Genomic DNA, 14,274 nt, shown 5'->3' with positions numbered 1-14,274 from the left:
TTCCAAGGTGAATTGCACATTTATTCTTGCCAATTGTAGAACGTGCTGTCCTCGTGCAGTATCGATGAATGGCATCTTCGATAAGCCATGAACCTCTTTCTTACCCAAGCAGCACAAGTTCAGGTACATATGGGTGGCTGGCAAGCGTCTTATCAGTGTGGTGCTTCATTTCACAGTGCCGCCCGTGAAGAGAGACAACCTTGATCTACCCGACCACCCCTATGCACTTGCACTTTCAGTGCATTGCGCTGCTTGGGTAACTGCATATGGTGATTTGCGCAGTGCGTGTTCCCTTTACGTTCTGTTCAAGAACTCGTCCACCAATGATGTAGAGTTATGTTGCACGATACGTATGATGATCCCTTGGTTCGTTTCAGGTACACCCGTAACCTGGTGGACGAAGGCAACGGCAAATTCAACCTCATGATTCTTTGCTGGTCCGAAGGTCAAGGCAGCAGCATCCATGATCACTCAGACGCGCACTGCTTCATGAAGGTTAGCACACATTTATTCTGTGTATATAGCAGGGTGTCGGAGCAAATCGAAAACCGGAACCGAAGACCGAAAAAAAAAAAAACGCTATTTTGGTGCGAACCGGAACGGAATCGAAACCGTATACGTTTTTTTTTTTTTTCGCTCAGGAGGGAAACCGAAAAATTTATTTAACGGTTTTCGGTCCAAGCAAAAACTTCGCCGGTTTGAACTACGAGTAGGCGAATGAAACTGTCGTCGTGTGTTCTGAAGTCATGTCATGGATACTTTACGAGGGTTACGGTTACGATGCAATGTATGTCGGTAGACTATGACCCTTAAGGCTGGTTCACATTGCAGCGTTTACGGCTGCGTACGGCTTCTTACGTGTACCTTCGTTCTATCTTGAAGGACGTTCCGTTGCAGTGATTCGTTGTCCGCGGACGTCACACGCAAGCGCAACCGTCAACGCAACAGTGTGGATCAGCCTTTAGGCTCCCTTTGTAACGTTTTATCGTTCGCGCACAGAGACTTAGATGTACACGTGACCGGTTGTCACTCTAGCAATGTGCGACGCAAGGGGGCTGCGAAACGTCTTCTCTATCGGTAATCTCGCGCCTTGTGTGAGAGCAGCGAAGTTGAGTACATGTACGTATATCCGCGAGGCAAGCGCGTGCGAAGTGGCGCCTCTTTTGTGGACAGGACACGAAGAAAAGAAAACGGAGCCGTCGAGCGCGTTTGTGAGTGAAGGTGTTCCTCGATTTGCGTCGTACTCGTGCGGTAGTGCTTGCTGGCGATCAAGCAGCAACAGGCATTCGGATATGGGACGCGATCGCACAAATCCAGCAAGAAAGTACTTTACGTATGACATCAGGACAAACAAATCCGTCTGTATCATGCGCTTCAAGAAAGGAGAAAGCCTATTTGAACAGACAGTCACCTACAGGAACCAGGAGCTACCAATTTCACAGCTGCCTATTAATATTAAATACCATGTATGCATATAAACGGGTTTACATTTTGCGGCATTGATTTTTTTTTCTGGGAATAAATATGTCCACCAGAAGCGGAATCGGTTAAAACCGGTATGAACCGTTATTTTTTTTTTGCTCCGGAGCAGAACCGGTACCGGACTGTTTATGATAGAACCGGAACGAAAACCGGAACGAAAAACGTTTCGGTTCGACACCCTGGTATATAGGTACCAGTATCTGCGTAAACCAGTAGACCTCACCAATGCTCAAACGCAATGAACTCCCTCCCAGCTTGCTTAATCTGGCTGAGTACCAAGACAGCAGCAGTGCACTAAAAAAAAAAAAAATGCCTCTGCCCACACTGAGCATGTTCGTCGAATCTTCTGCATATCCACGATAGGCCTCGATACTCGTGCCCCATAGCTGCAGCAGCTAGGGTACTCGTACTCGTCCCCATTGTGCCAGTCCTATGTTCTGCCACGGCCACCTGTGCGCGTCGCTTCTATGGCTCCTACTGTTTCCCTAAAACGGCTGCAGGCCGGAGGAGAAGCGACGTGCGCAAGTGGCCGTGGTTCTGCTTACCGCATAGTCCCTAGCATAGTCCCCAAGCAGCATAATGTACCGAAAGTAAAGTGCAAGGGGTGGACGGGTATAGGTGGAAGGCCTACTCGTCAAACTAAAGAACATTGATAAGACACATACCAGCCACGCCTATTGCACTCGACTTTCGGTACATTGTGCTGCTTGGGTACTTTCTTGTTTATGCACACATAACAATATCTCGGCAAGTCAACAGTGACAACTCGTGACACTTATCACAATGCGATAACAACACGTGCTGCAGTATGTGCCGCAGTTTGTGCCCAAGTGCTTACGTGCGGTTCGCCAATAGACCACCCGGCGGCACGTCACATCAAGATATCATGTGATTGGGAAAGAGTGGATCGTTGGCAAAACAAGCGCACGTTGGTGTTGCCATCGTGTACCCTCGTGATTTTCGCGTTTGGTGAGGTCAGGTGAGGTCAGGGTAGTATCTGCCCCGCACGTGAAGTTTTCCTCCTTCGCGCATTGGCATCCATAATCGGAAACAACCTCAAAACAATGCACGTGATCGCGGGCTGCCAACGCACGTGGCCTTCTTGTGTCAACGACGGGTAGCGACACCTGGCGTTGTGACCTGGGGGCGTGACGTTTGTGACGCTCTCAGAAAGCAACCCCTAGCGAGAAAAAGGAAAAGCCTGTTGACAAAGTCCTGACAGAGGAGAACTCGGGTGTGCCCATAGGGACCGAGTAACGTGTAGGCGGCGCCGCTGCGCACCCCGCGCCCAGCGCCATCTACGGCGGTCTCGACGCAGGGGTCGGGAGCTCTCTAGAATTGCAGCTGGGCGATTCCACGCGAAATGATCCAGCGGACCTGTTCGGCCCCCACAAAACGATCCCAAATTTTTACGAATTTTTTTTTAGCAGTCCCTAATAGTGCAAAGCGACACACCACGAAACATTTCTTCCCAAATCTCAATGTGGCGGGTGCTACACACGAGAAAAGTTCACAGCGCAGGCGAAAACCGTGCCTGGCGTGAACGGCAACTGCGGCTCATAGAAAGCACCTAGAACTGTGCGGTTTTCTTTTGCGTATAGAGGGAACTATGCTCAACACAGCATCCAACTCCCGGTTGTCGTGCTGTAATCGGTGCAGGTATACAAAGACCGGAAGTCTCGCAATTTTCCTCCTACTTCGCGATTTTTTTGTGGAAAATCCAACCATTAAATTTTAATGAATATTTTTTCCTGCCAAGGCCCCAAGAAATACTTCAACAGGAAAAATCGCCGGACACGTATCTTTCATAGTCATTGCAGGAAAAAAAGAGGAAGTATGCGATTTTTCCAAAATTCGCTACAATCGAGCGTAAAACACGCAATGAAGAGGTCGGAAGAGACGCCTGAAACCAACGCAGTTTTATAGAACGAGCCTTCCACTACAACATATTAAAAAATCTCGAGGGTGTTTTTTCGTATACGGGAGAAAATAATTTTGTTTGTAACAGAGGGTATTACGACCACAGTGACCCACGTTGCATGTGTCCAGTGGGGTGCTATATTTGTTTCTTGGGCTCCTGTTTTAATTCTTTTTATTTTAAATTTTTCTCTGGTTGGGTTGGGTTTTAATGAGCAAGCAATATGCTGTGGCACAGACTTCTGCAAGGTTACCATAGCCTTTGCTTCTGTAGCATAAGACGCGTATTGCAATCCTGGGTGGTTAAGTTTATGGCATTGTTTCCGGTGTGCACGGTGCCGGCAACGGAGATTGGGGATTAGCGGTGATGGGCAGGTCTCAGTAATACTTTTTGTCGTGTGAGCTAAAGCCCTGCGCGGATGAGCTTTTTCACATCCGCATCCTATCCGAAAAATCCGCGTCTCCCACGGCACCCAGCAGTAGTTCAGTTTCTGTATGCTCGATATATCAGGCCAGTTTTCCAGGAAATAAACGTTATTTCCCGTCAGCACAAAACAGCAAAAAAAAAAAAAAAAAAAGAGAGAGAGAGAGAAAGGGGGGGGGCAATAAAAAAAAGCTGTCACCAAACTTCATCCACGCGGGCGACTTCCTCTCTCTCGCTCCGACAGTGAAAACCCCGGAGCGGCATAGCTTTTGTAGCGAGGACAGGTCCTGAGCGTCCATGATGCTACCAAAGGATACACGACAGCAAGTACAGATTTAGCTTCCACGAAAGATTATACGACACCAAGCACAGCAACACATTTTGCACCAAACGGGATAAGTAGAGTTTATTGCAAGTGAAACGCAAGCTCGGCCGAACGCGCACCTCGACTCGAGACGCCAGAGCCAGAGATCTCTCTCAGATGCGCGAGCGGCTTTCGTACACCTTGTACTCTATCTTCTGTACCTAGTGTGTCCATATTTCATCCGAATCCAGAAGTTTCTTGCGGATATCCGCGGGTATACGCTTCCATACGCGAGTGGTGTAAGGCTTTATATACGATGACGATAGACGATGGAGTCGACCGCTTCCTGTACACGTCGGGGAAGATGGACGGGTTGTAAGCAGGATGCCTCTCCTCATCAGACTTCACATTTCCCACGAAATGCTTACTGCAAATCCTTGAGTGCTTTGTCGGCTCCAACAACTTGCCAGTGCTCCTGCAGAATGGAAAAGTTAGCAATTACAAGCTATTACAAGTCAGCAACCCCCCCGGTGAACTACGTCGGTTACACGACTCACGTCTCTCGGCGAACAAGTTGGATCCAAGTTGCACGTCGGTCCTTCTCGTAGGTTTTCCATGGAAAACTGTAAAGTCTGATGCCCGGAGAATTGGCGTAGGTCGCGTTGCACCCAACTATGCAGCAGTTGTTGTGACTTGGCATTCTCGCTGCCTAAACAAACCCCAGCGAACGAAGAAGCCGCCGCACAAGCGCGATTGCCAAGGCTTCCTCGTGCTAAAGAGCGGACGCCCTCCCGACGCTGTTCTCGGGCGTCCCGCGTGAGGGCGCGCCGGTCGCAGCGAAACACGCCGGCTCGGTCCCTATGGTGGCCTGTTTTTCTACGAATGCTCCAAGCAAGCTAAAGGCTTGTGCGCGTGGAGCACACGTCGCGAGAATGATACAGGGAACATTGTGTGCTTCTGCTCGACTGTGAAACGGAGCCTATTAAATTTGTGGATACAAAAACAGCGTCGCTTACATGGAGTCACCGCGATACGCATTTTATCTGCGTGAAACAGTGGCCCGATGGGCATCGCAGGCGAAGTAGATGCCTCCTACACTCTTAAAAATGAACTTCACCACATAGCACGCTCCTAGCCAACCATCACCCCGAATGACAACGTTCTCGCCCTAGATTTGTTGAAAACGGGAGGAGGAGCCTATTTTGTGCCGTGCATAATGGACACAAAATAGGCTCCTCCTCCCATTTTCAACAAATCAGCTGCGAGAACGTTGTCATTCGGGATGACGGTTGGCTAGGAGCGTACTATGTGGTGAAGTTCATTTTTAAGAGTGTACTAATGCGACTATACGAGCGGTAGAATATGAAGTGCTCTATACAGGGTGTTCCAACGAAGGCGATAAAAAAATTATAACTGGCGGCGTACCCGCCGGAGGATTGTCGGACTTTCGGCGTTTACCTTCTGGAAACTTTTTGCCAACATTGAGGAAGGCTTTGGACAATTTTTTTAATTGCGGGAAATTGTTTTTTTTTTTCGATTTAACTTTGAAAATTGCCAAGCGAACCTCACTTTTTTTTTTAACAGAAATATGATGTCCTCCACAGGTAACCGCAGACCCAACAAAAACTATGCACAGTATCGCGACAGTAATAGTCGAAAAAAAAATTATTAAAAATTACGCTTTACCCCCGCCTGGCTTGATTTTCGCAGAGAAGCGCGCGCGAAATCTGCGTCTAGACGAGAAAGTGTCCCCGCCATCATTTGTCTTGGCTTCTTTGTGATAAGACGGTTGTTTCGTTTTCTTTGTGATAAGTGAGCTGTCACCAGCATCAAGGTCAACGCGGCGCAAAGAAAGGTAAAACCAAGAGGCGGGAACACTTCCTCCGCTCCCCGCAAATATCGTGCGTTTTTCTTTGCGAAAATCAAGTAGGCGGGGCTAAAGCCGAATTTTTACTAATTTTTTTTGACTATTTCTGTTGCGATATTGTGCATAGTTTCGGTTGGGTGTGTGATTATCCGTGGATGACTTCATATTTCTGTAAAAAAAAAAGTGAGGTTCGCTTGGCAATTTTCAAAGTTCAATTGAAAAAAATAAATTTCGCGCAATTAAAAATTGTCCAAAGCCCTCCTCAATGGTGACAAAAGTTTCCAGGAGGTAAATGCCGAAAGTCTGACAATTCTCCGACGAGTACGTAGCCAGGTAGAATCTGTTATCACCTTAGGTGAAACACCCTGTATATATCGTGAACACTAGCGTCCTCAGTTACGTCGTGAAACTGTAATCGTATTTCGCGACAGTCATTTTCCCGCGAAATGTTTTTAACAGCAATATTTTTAATGATAACAGGAAAGTACCCACTGAGTGCAATGGATTGTAGCACAATTTTAGTACATATGTAACACACTTTGGGAGCCTTTACCTTACTGGACATGGATTCCATACTCATACGAACGTAATTTAGCCATTGCACCCCTCGTTCTCAACTCGACAATGTTGGCTTGATGACGTCAAATTCACCAAGAAAGGATTCATTCCCTTTCGATGCACATAGTTGCCTGTGCGCGCCATAAAAATTTCAATCATCACCACCTTTCAGTACCGCACAAGCACCGGCAATACCCCACATACTGGCCAAAACCTCAGACTCCCTGCATTCTGACCCAGATGCAGTACAACCATACAACCACAGTACAACCTGATACAGCTTCATAGAAAAATGCATCGCGAAATTCAAGTGCCGTGAAATATTCGCTGAACGTCCCGCCTCGCGAATTAACCGACTGCAAAAGTAACAACTTTTACGCAGTGCAATTACATCTTAGAAGTTGCACCTCTGCGAAATAAGTTTCAATGTACCAATTAGACAGATACGGTTGACTAGTATTGTACAAAGCATGCTGCACTCGCAGCGCAATTGCACGAATAGAAGGTGCAGTCTGTCCTTGTTGAAGTAACCTGAGGAAAACTGTTTATTTCAGATGCTGCAGGGTGAACTCCACGAAATCCGGTTTGCCTGGCCTAAACCTGGCGATGAAGAGAAGCCCATGGAAGTCACTGGAGAAAATCCCTTGCCGCTCAACTGCGTGGCCTATATTAACGGTGGGTGAGATGGTTAAGCCCGCTTATATCGAACGACGTTATACGCGGGTCATTGTTTAAAATACATCGTACTGCCATAGCCCTCTTTGAAACTGTCCATCAATGAGGTGGTCTACGTCTTCGCTAGAGTATAACGCTTTCGTGCTAACCCTTGCATTTCTAGTACCCATGTGGACGTGAGTCACCGTAATGCATGAACCGTCGTCCCACGCAATGAAGAAAGACGCATGTTTCGTTTCGTGTGAGCGGCTGTAGCAGAATACACTTGTGCAACGACACGTTCAGACGTCAGCATCCCAAGACCGGCGTCTACTTTTCGCCCCTGCACTCTAAATTCTTTTCACACCTTTAAAGGTGTAACAACGTGCATGGCGCACGCCTTTTTAGGTGTAATTTTGGTAACATCATAATGGAGCACGGTTTCGCACAAATTTTCTTTACTCGAGTATTGTCTGTCCTCCAAAAACTCAGTCTTGCAACATCTCAACATTGTTCAACAGTATTGTAGACACTTGCGCGTGCTCGATTATCGATAGCGATTCATATATGCATTAGCTCATACCTACGATATCCAAGACATAATGATAGCAAGATTTGCACTGACACTTGATCTTTAGTAATACTTTCCAAATTTTGTAAAATATCATCCTGGAGATGCAATGTTACGCAACCAGGTTGAATGTTCATAGCGCACACCTTTAAAGGTGTGAAAAAGTTTACAGTGTGGGAGTAGATGCAGTTCCCTGTATCTATTATAATCGGGTTATGTGATTTCTTGAAATTAGCCATGGAATAAGGGTAGAAGTCCGCAACATAACCTTGAGGAGCATTCTTCGTCGCTTGTACACACTGATGCGGATGGAAGTGTCGATAGTTCAAATTTCGTGACAAAAGAAAAGACTATGCTAACCCTTGCGATAGATTATTATGTTGCTCTCAAAGTTCACAAAAAGAAGACATATACTCATTATTTCAATTATACCAGTGTTTGTTTCGATATACCACAGTTACCATTCAAGTAGTGTTCCAAGCATCGAATCTTTCGCAGGCCGTGTTTGCTGCGCTGAGCACTGTACTGAGAATGTTGCATGAAGTAGTTCCTTACTTCATGTAGTACTTACATGAAGTAGAGATGTTTTCACCGCACTGGTACCGCTGCAGAAGATCACATTTCGCAGAGAACGGACCTTTTCAGTCTTCTACTAAATAGTGGTCTCTTATGGTGAGGAGTTCGTAAGGTAGACACGGAATAATCAATTCGAAGTCCTCCAGTAGTCCACAACAACAGTTGATGATGATTTCTGTTGTCACATAGTTCAGTTCTTCATTAGCTGACTTCGAAGATTCGGCCATCAATGCCAGTGGTCCTTCCAATGTAGATGAGCAGACGCTTTTGTAACGCGTGTAGATCTGGCGCTCCATATCTTGAAGCTCCCCTTGTGCGATATCTCTCCCATATCTCCGAAAAGGGAAAAGGACCATGTCTATGCAAAAAGCAGAGGTGACACCATTGCTTGACTCTTCTTCGAAACAACTGAATTTTAAGCCCTGCCATGATGGGTGATGGCGTATGCAGTAAGTTTGACGGAATAGTAACTAAAACATGTTTTCGGTAGACCAGGTCGTCCACCGTAGCGGTTAGGTTAGGATAATAGGAAGTTACCCGGGTTCGAATCCCAGTCCCGGCTGTGCTGCCTGGGGTTTTTCCAGGCAGACTTTCCAGACGCATGTCGGCACAGTTCCCCCTGAAGTCGGCCCAGGGCGCATACTAACCCTCCTGTGTCCCCCACTCCTTGCTGTCCTCTCTCCATCTGTCCACGTCTGTACGCCGCTCATAACCACAGTTGGTTCGCGGCGCTAACACGGAATTAAAAATATATATATATATATATATACGGGGTGCGGCACGTAAGACTGACCCTTTTTTTTTTTCTTTCGAAAGAGCAGTTGAATATATCTACTCCCGATGGGGCCTTACCCAAAGGCGGTGGTGTATCAGTAATTAGTGCGGTCGTTAGTTCACTTATTAATCTTCTTAATTAGTGAAAATACGTTGACCGCGTAATTGCAGCACAACCCTGAGGAGTCTAGTTCGCTAGAATCGAAACCGCAGCGCTTTTCTTTGCCCTAGTAAAAATATGCGAAAATTCACAATTTTCCAGCGTTCCGCGAGATTTGCGGCCGCTTTCTCCTCTCCCCCTCTCGATGTCACCCTGAAACCAGGCTGTTCCTCAAAGCAGCATGGGTGGGAAGAGCAGGCTGACCCTCCTTCCCCCAACATCACGCCCCTCCTTCCCCCAACATCACGCCCCTCCCCTCTTGGGTGGGAAATGGGGGTCTTTCATCTGTTCATGCCGAAGAGAGCGTTGGTCGATCGTAGTGAGGGGACAGAGCAAAGAGGGGCTCGGTGTGCAGCGGCGGACCCAAGGGGGGTGGGGGGCGATCGCACCCCCAAAACGTCAGTTTATACATTGGATTTCCCTCTTTCCCCCTCCCCCACTACGCGCTCCCACAAAGAAATCCCCCCCCCCCCAAACCGAGGGTCTGGATCCGCCCCTGTCGGTGTGTATCACAGCTGGACCACGGATGTGCGTCCGCTAGCGGGCAGCGAGACAAGGCATCGGCGCCGGAGTGCTCTCGTCCGGATTTATACTTGGTCCCAGCGAGCGAGGCGGGCCGGTAGGGTCTTTCGAGGAATGCAACCAGCACAGGACGGTGGTGATCGGTAACGATGGTGAAGGGCCGGCCGCAAATGTATGGCCTAAAGTGGAGGACGACCCATAGAATCGCAACGCACTCATTTTCGGTTGTCGAGTAATTCTGCTCGGCTTTCGTGAGCGTACGACTGGCGAAGCCGACGGCATGCTCCATGGGCGCGTACGGGAGCCGTTGCGCAAGGTCCGCGCCAAGGCCATAGGCACTAGCTTTGGTATGCAGTTCGGTGGGTGCGGAGGGGTCGACGTGCCGTAAGACGGTCGTGGAGGTGAGGATGTCCTTCAACCGACGGAAGGCCGAGGTGTGGGCGGCAGACCAGAGGAAAGCGGTATCTTTGCTGAGTATATCTGTGAACGGGGCAGTAAGATCAGCAAAACTGCGGATGAATCGGCGAAAGTAAGATCACTGTTAAGATCAAACTGTAAGGCTGTAAGCCAGCGGCGGTTAAACAGTCAAAGACGGCCTTCAGTCGTTGAACGTGGGCACAGGGTATGTCGAGGAGTAGATGACGACGACGTCGTCAAGGTAGCAGATGTTTATTATGGGGCATATGTTCCACTGTAATCCCCGGAGCACGGAGTCCATCATCCGCTCAAATGTCGCTGGGGCATTGGTCAGTCCAAAAGACATGACTGTAAACTCCATCGGGAGTGATGAATGCGATTTTTTGTATGTCGAACGTGGTCATGGGAATTTGCCAATAGCAGAGCGAAGATCCGGGCAGGAGAAGTATGTGCTTCCATGGAGGGCGTCCAAGGCGCCAATCCGAGACATGGGGTAGACATCGCGTGGAGTGATTTTGTTAAGACGACGGTAGTCTGCGCAGAAGCGAATAGAGCCATCCTTCTTAGTGACGAGCACAACAGGGGACGCCCATGGACTGGAGGAAGGGCGCACGATGCCTCTGGACAACATCCCAAGCAGCACAATGTACTGAAAGTCGAGTGCAATAGGGGTGGACGGATAGGTGGAAGGCCTTGAACACGCTCTTACAACAAAAGAACATCGATAAGACACATACCGTCCACCCCTATTGCACTCGACTTTCGGTACATTGTGCTGCCTGGGATATTGTCGACGCACGATAGGATCTCTGTCTGAGAGGTCGGGAGTCACCAGTGTCGATAGGGTGAGAGACGCCTTTGGCGGCGCCCAGCGTGGGACGGCTGAAATCAAATAGACAGACGTACTCCCGCAGCAAGGCCAGCAAGGGAGGTCGGTTCGATGGATGGATGGCTCAAGGTGTGCCCATTGTTAGTTGCATGACATGAATCTCTCTGACAAACTCGGACATAACAAGATATATCGCTGCAAGAACGAGTGCAATTTTCCTTGGTGGTTCAGTGCGCCTCGTTACTTCCTGCAATATATTTCGAGAAAATAAGATGAGCGATGCGGGGATCAAAGGGCGATACCGCATCTAAACTGTTGACTCATTGCAGATTCCATGGGACTGCATCGCGTGGAGAACCGTAGCCACTCTGAGCGCGCCGTAAGCTTGCACCTGTACTGTCCGCCCTTCCAGGCTTGCCAAATGTTTGACCAACGTACAGGTCATCGCTCTAAGAGCAAGGTTACCTTCTGGAGCAAGTATGGAAAACGCACTCCTCTGGTAAGTTTTGGTTGTTGTCCTTTCGGATAAAGATCTTTGTTTACATTTTTCAGTGACACCGTTAAATGTGTTGCGACATTTGAATGTGGGTCATTATATCATGCACGCATTGTATTGCGCAAAGGTATACGCTCCTCAGGTAGGTTTCTGCGCAGCAGAAGAGGGCAAGGGTGTAAAACCACGTGCGCTCCTAAGAGCACCCATTCGCCAAGGCCGCTGTCGACTCCGCCCAAGCAGCACAATGTACTGAAAATCGAGTGCAATAGGGGTGGGCGGTATATGGGTCTTATCAATGTTCTTTACTTTCACGCGTCTGTTTAAGGCCTTCCATCTACCCGGTCACCCCTATTGCACTCGACTTTCAGTACATTGTGCTGCTTGGGCACGTGCGAACGGGAAGGTAAGGTAAGGTAAACGGTAAGGTGCGAACGGTAGAAAGGTAAACAGTATAGGAAATCCGCAAATAACACTGGAGCCTTACAGTTTACCAGGAACGAGCGTCATCATTGTCCGTCCGGGTGCCACTGCCACCATATCAGGCTCCTGTTGCCTCACATTGCAAGATGCATGTTCGTACGCGTGCTGAGGCATGGTTGTCTTCGTCCCGTCGTTCACGGAAGAGCATTGTAGCTGCCATGTGACTACATTTGCCACATCTATGAGGACACTCTCAGTTCGCCCCTAGATAATTTTACTACCCCGCGAGACCGTAATCTGAACACAATGGGAAAAACGTTTGCAGGATGCTCACACGAACGAACTTATACCAACAGCCGAGTAGTCCAAACTTCAGCAAGCATGTTGCGTTGAACTTCCGTTTGTCTTTCGTCGATAAACCAAGATAATCCCTAACGAAAAATGGGACCTTTAATACAGAAACCAGAGCTGTTTTAGCCTTCCCGGAGGCACTCTGTGCATCCAATGCTCCTTTGTTTACCTTTATGAAGCGCACACAAGGTTCCTCCGGCTAATCACGAGCGTCCTAGAAACGTCACCGTTACGTCATGAGCACTAACCTCGCGGACTTGCCTAGCGTACTGAAGGGAAAATAACGACTTTTTTACGTGTCGCGGCAACGACACGGACTGTTGAATACACACATTCGTCGAGCTCCGTTGATGAGCGCAAGCAACAGCCATTTTGGAAAATCCCAGTGCTCCTTACGTTCAGCTCAACGCCAACAACATTTCAATATGTAATCGGAATTTCACCGAACTGTAGGCCTAACACGAATGTTCATAGTTCGTTGGCAATCCACTAAAGCCGCGACTGCGTTGCCGGTGCATGCGTACCGCGGTTTCGCGTTTGGCTTGGGTGGACTCCAAAATGGCGGCTGTACAGTGCACACAACCGCGTACTAGTTTCGGTTTCGGTTACCGAACGTGTAGCGACGGCGACGCATTCGCAGATGAGCGTACCTCGAAAGCTCCGCGCTTCGTTTTGCAGCTGTTCTATACTATATACATGTTCGTCACTGTTACCGCAACATACAAATATTAGCGCGCAGCCCGCAACAGCGTTGAAAAAAGCTGCAATGATATTCGAAAAAAATCGCATATTCGAACTTTGACGAATATTCCAAAACTTCGAATATGAAATTTTCGAATATTCGCACACCTCTAATAATGACTAATAATATTTCTTTCACTAAAATCCCGCGAGCCCTTACGCTCTGAATACAGCAGTCTCTGTTCGAAATATCGGCAGCTGTCATCCTGAGGTACTTTCCCTTTATCATTCATAACTTGTTTTACATGCCTTTCAATTGAGTTTAGTTGTAACTGTGATTGCCCTTTAAGCCTGAACTCACGACATATCACTAACCTTGCCCACATGAAGCAACAAAGGGCTGCCACGTGTGGTACCTGTGCTTGCAGGTCACTACGATGTCATTGTTCATTGTGGTTCAAGAAACCGGTTACATGTATAACAATTCCAACACTGGGATTGACAAAAGCGAAATGGTGCTGACAAGCTGGTGCACGACTGCAAAGTAAACCCGAGAGAAGGGATTGCTGTTTCACATGGATCAAGTATTTGCCTCTGTTCTATTATGTTAGGGGGCAGAATGCTTTCCAAAGCATTTGTGTCTATTCCATGTCATGTTACTGTTTATAAAAATGTGCTGCACATTGTGTTGCACATTGCAACCTACTGTGTTGCACATTGTGTAACCTACTACTGTAGCGTTGCACTGTACAAGTGTCGTATACGACAGCTCATCAGGAAGTTTCAGATGCTCACATAATGATACAACGGGCAAGGTTTATCTTTCCTATGCATGATTCATGCCGTGTACCTGACTAAAAGTTGGGTATGGTGCTAGTCATGAAAAAAAAAGAAAAAAAAGCTGATATAGTAAAATGCCTTATGAATAAGCCTTAGAAACACAGGACATTAAAAGGATATAAGACAAGAAGGTTGCTCTCATCCCACAATTCTATTAATGCAGCATTTCTTTTTTCTTTCTTATTTTACAGATTGCTCCATCTGAACCAGTACAATATGAAAATAACTGAGTGGACCACAAAGATGAAGACTCTGGCATATGCAGATGTACATATGCAGTCGATGTGACCAAACGCACAGCTGCAGCGGTATTCCAAGCACATGACATTCCTAACCAGGCCAGTAAACACCCGTGTACAAAAATTATTTTTTGCAGTAAAAATCCTTCAGCAAATCCTGCAGTGTCTTCTCTGAATAACCGGATACATGCA

At 47.7% G+C, this 14,274-nt stretch overlaps 1 protein-coding gene across 1 annotated transcript in view; it reads left to right on the top strand.

Annotated features, from left to right (window-relative positions):
* Nucleotides 1-14,238, top strand: part of LOC135386207 (cysteine dioxygenase type 1-like) — a 52,991-nt gene extending 38,753 nt beyond the window's left edge. The window contains exons 2-5 of the mRNA XM_064616001.1: nt 378-495; nt 7,107-7,227; nt 11,385-11,554; nt 14,035-14,238. Of these exons, the coding sequence (XP_064472071.1) occupies nt 378-495; nt 7,107-7,227; nt 11,385-11,554; nt 14,035-14,073 (448 nt within the window). The 3' untranslated portion in view covers nt 14,074-14,238. The remainder of the gene's footprint in view (nt 1-377; nt 496-7,106; nt 7,228-11,384; nt 11,555-14,034) is intronic.
* Nucleotides 14,239-14,274: the final 36 nt, after the last annotated feature.

Source organism: Ornithodoros turicata, chromosome 2, assembly GCF_037126465.1.
Source record: "Ornithodoros turicata isolate Travis chromosome 2, ASM3712646v1, whole genome shotgun sequence".
NCBI lineage: Eukaryota > Metazoa > Arthropoda > Arachnida > Ixodida > Argasidae > Ornithodoros > Ornithodoros turicata.
This window is presented reverse-complemented; position numbering and strand designations above follow the sequence as displayed.